This window comes from Priapulus caudatus, unplaced genomic scaffold (genome assembly GCF_000485595.1).
Source record: "Priapulus caudatus unplaced genomic scaffold, Priapulus_caudatus-5.0.1 Scaffold3955, whole genome shotgun sequence".
Taxonomy (NCBI): domain Eukaryota; kingdom Metazoa; phylum Priapulida; class Priapulimorpha; order Priapulimorphida; family Priapulidae; genus Priapulus; species Priapulus caudatus.
The window spans coordinates 1-1,738 of NW_014581016.1; the positions used below are offsets into that span (position 1 = coordinate 1).

Here is a 1,738-nt window from a genome sequence, read left to right on the forward strand (position 1 = left end):
GTGACAGTAGCTGCACAGTAATACTGATCTAGGACTCTAGTTCAGTGCATACGTTTTGTATGTAGAGAGAGGTAGAATATAGTGATCTACATCCCACGTAGACATTACCCAGACGTGCTCTGCCCCCACAGTTACATCAATCTGGTATACAGCAGTATAGCTGATCCTGTATTCACGTGTTATAGCTGATCCTGTATTCACGTGTTATAGCTGATCCTGTATTCACGTGTTATAGCTGATCCTGTATTCACGTGTTATAGCTGATCATGTATTCACGTGTTATAGCTGATCCTGTATTCACGTGTTATAGCTGATCCTGTATTCACGTGTTATAGCTGATCCTGTATTCACGTGTTATAGCTGATCCTGTATTCACGTGTTATAGCAGCTGATCCTGTATTTCACGTGTTATAAGCTGAATCCTGTATTCCACTGTTATAGGCTGATCCTGTATTCACGTGTTATAGGCTGATCCTGCTTATTCAGCGGGGGTGGGACGGCGAGGCGTGTTTATAGCTGATCCTGTATTCACCTTGTTTACTAGCTGATCCTGTATTCACATGTGTATAGCTGATCCTGTATTCACGTGTTGTAAGCTGATCCCTGTATTACGGTTATTAGCTGATCCTGTTAATCTCACGTTTATACTTATCTTGTATTAACACGTGTTATAGCATGATCCTGTATTCACGTGTTATAGCTGATCCTGTATTCACGTGTTATAGCTGATCCTGTATTCACGTGTTTATAGTACCAGCACGAGGTTGACAGAATCAAGGAGGCTGTGAGACAGCGAAACCTCGCTCGTCGCGGTCACGGAGCCCAGGTCGCAAAACCCATCAGAGGTCATGGAGGTCACCAGGCACAGGCGGCGCCACAGGGCATCCGCGGCGGAGGCGCGGTGAACGGCTCCACCCCGCTACCTCAGAAAGTGTAAGCTTGTTGGGTATTGTAGTAGCTAGTTGTCATGGTGACGTGTCGTCACAGGACTAATCTCTGCATTCATGGGACTGTTAGCTGTACTAGAAAGGTGAAATTTTCATGCAACTAATATAGAGCAAAGTGCAAGCAGAAGAAACTACGACTAAACAGCCAGAGAAGTAAGCTTTTGGAAATCATAAAGCATGCGAAAAGTTCATCAACAGAGAAGAATATCTTAGGAAACTAAAAATCAAAGAGTGTTTTCGTGTGCAGAAGCAAACGTGTGAAAACTACGATGCAGAATGGTATAATAGAGAAAGAAGTGGTTTGTGGTTGTTGTGGAAAGAAGACGAGATCACTTAACTCAAAGTTAGAACACGCTTAGTTAGTAGGTGAAGAAACACGTATATGCATACGCACGCACGCACGCACGCACGCACTCACGCACGCATCGCACGCCCGCACGCACGCACGCACGCACGCACTCATGCACGCATCACATGCACGCACACATGTCAATGCAATTTCAGCACACAGCCCCTACCGGCGCAGTGCAGGTATGTTTGCTACACATACATATATATATACCCAGCGTGATGAATGACACATTCAAGAGATCGAGCTGGGCTTACAGATAAACCTACTAGAGAGGCTAACTAGTGGATAAAACCTACTAGAGAGGCTAACTAGTGGGTAAGGCCTACTAGAGGGGCTAACTAGTGGGTAAGACCTACTAGAGAGGCTAACTAGTGGGTAAGACCTACTAGAGGGGCTAACTAGTGGGTAAGGCCTACTAGAGGGGCTAACTATAGTGGGT

General features: G+C 45.4%; 1 protein-coding gene across 1 annotated transcript in view; it reads left to right on the plus strand.

The window, feature by feature from the left end:
* Window positions 1-751: 751 nt before the first annotated feature.
* LOC106819661 (kinesin heavy chain-like) overlaps window positions 752-1,738 on the plus strand; it is a gene marked incomplete at both ends in the record, with an annotated part of 4,630 nt that continues 3,643 nt past the window's right edge. Inside the window, one exon of the mRNA XM_014824261.1 lies at window positions 752-933. Coding sequence (XP_014679747.1) covers window positions 752-933 — 182 coding nt within the window. The remainder of the gene's footprint in view (window positions 934-1,738) is intronic.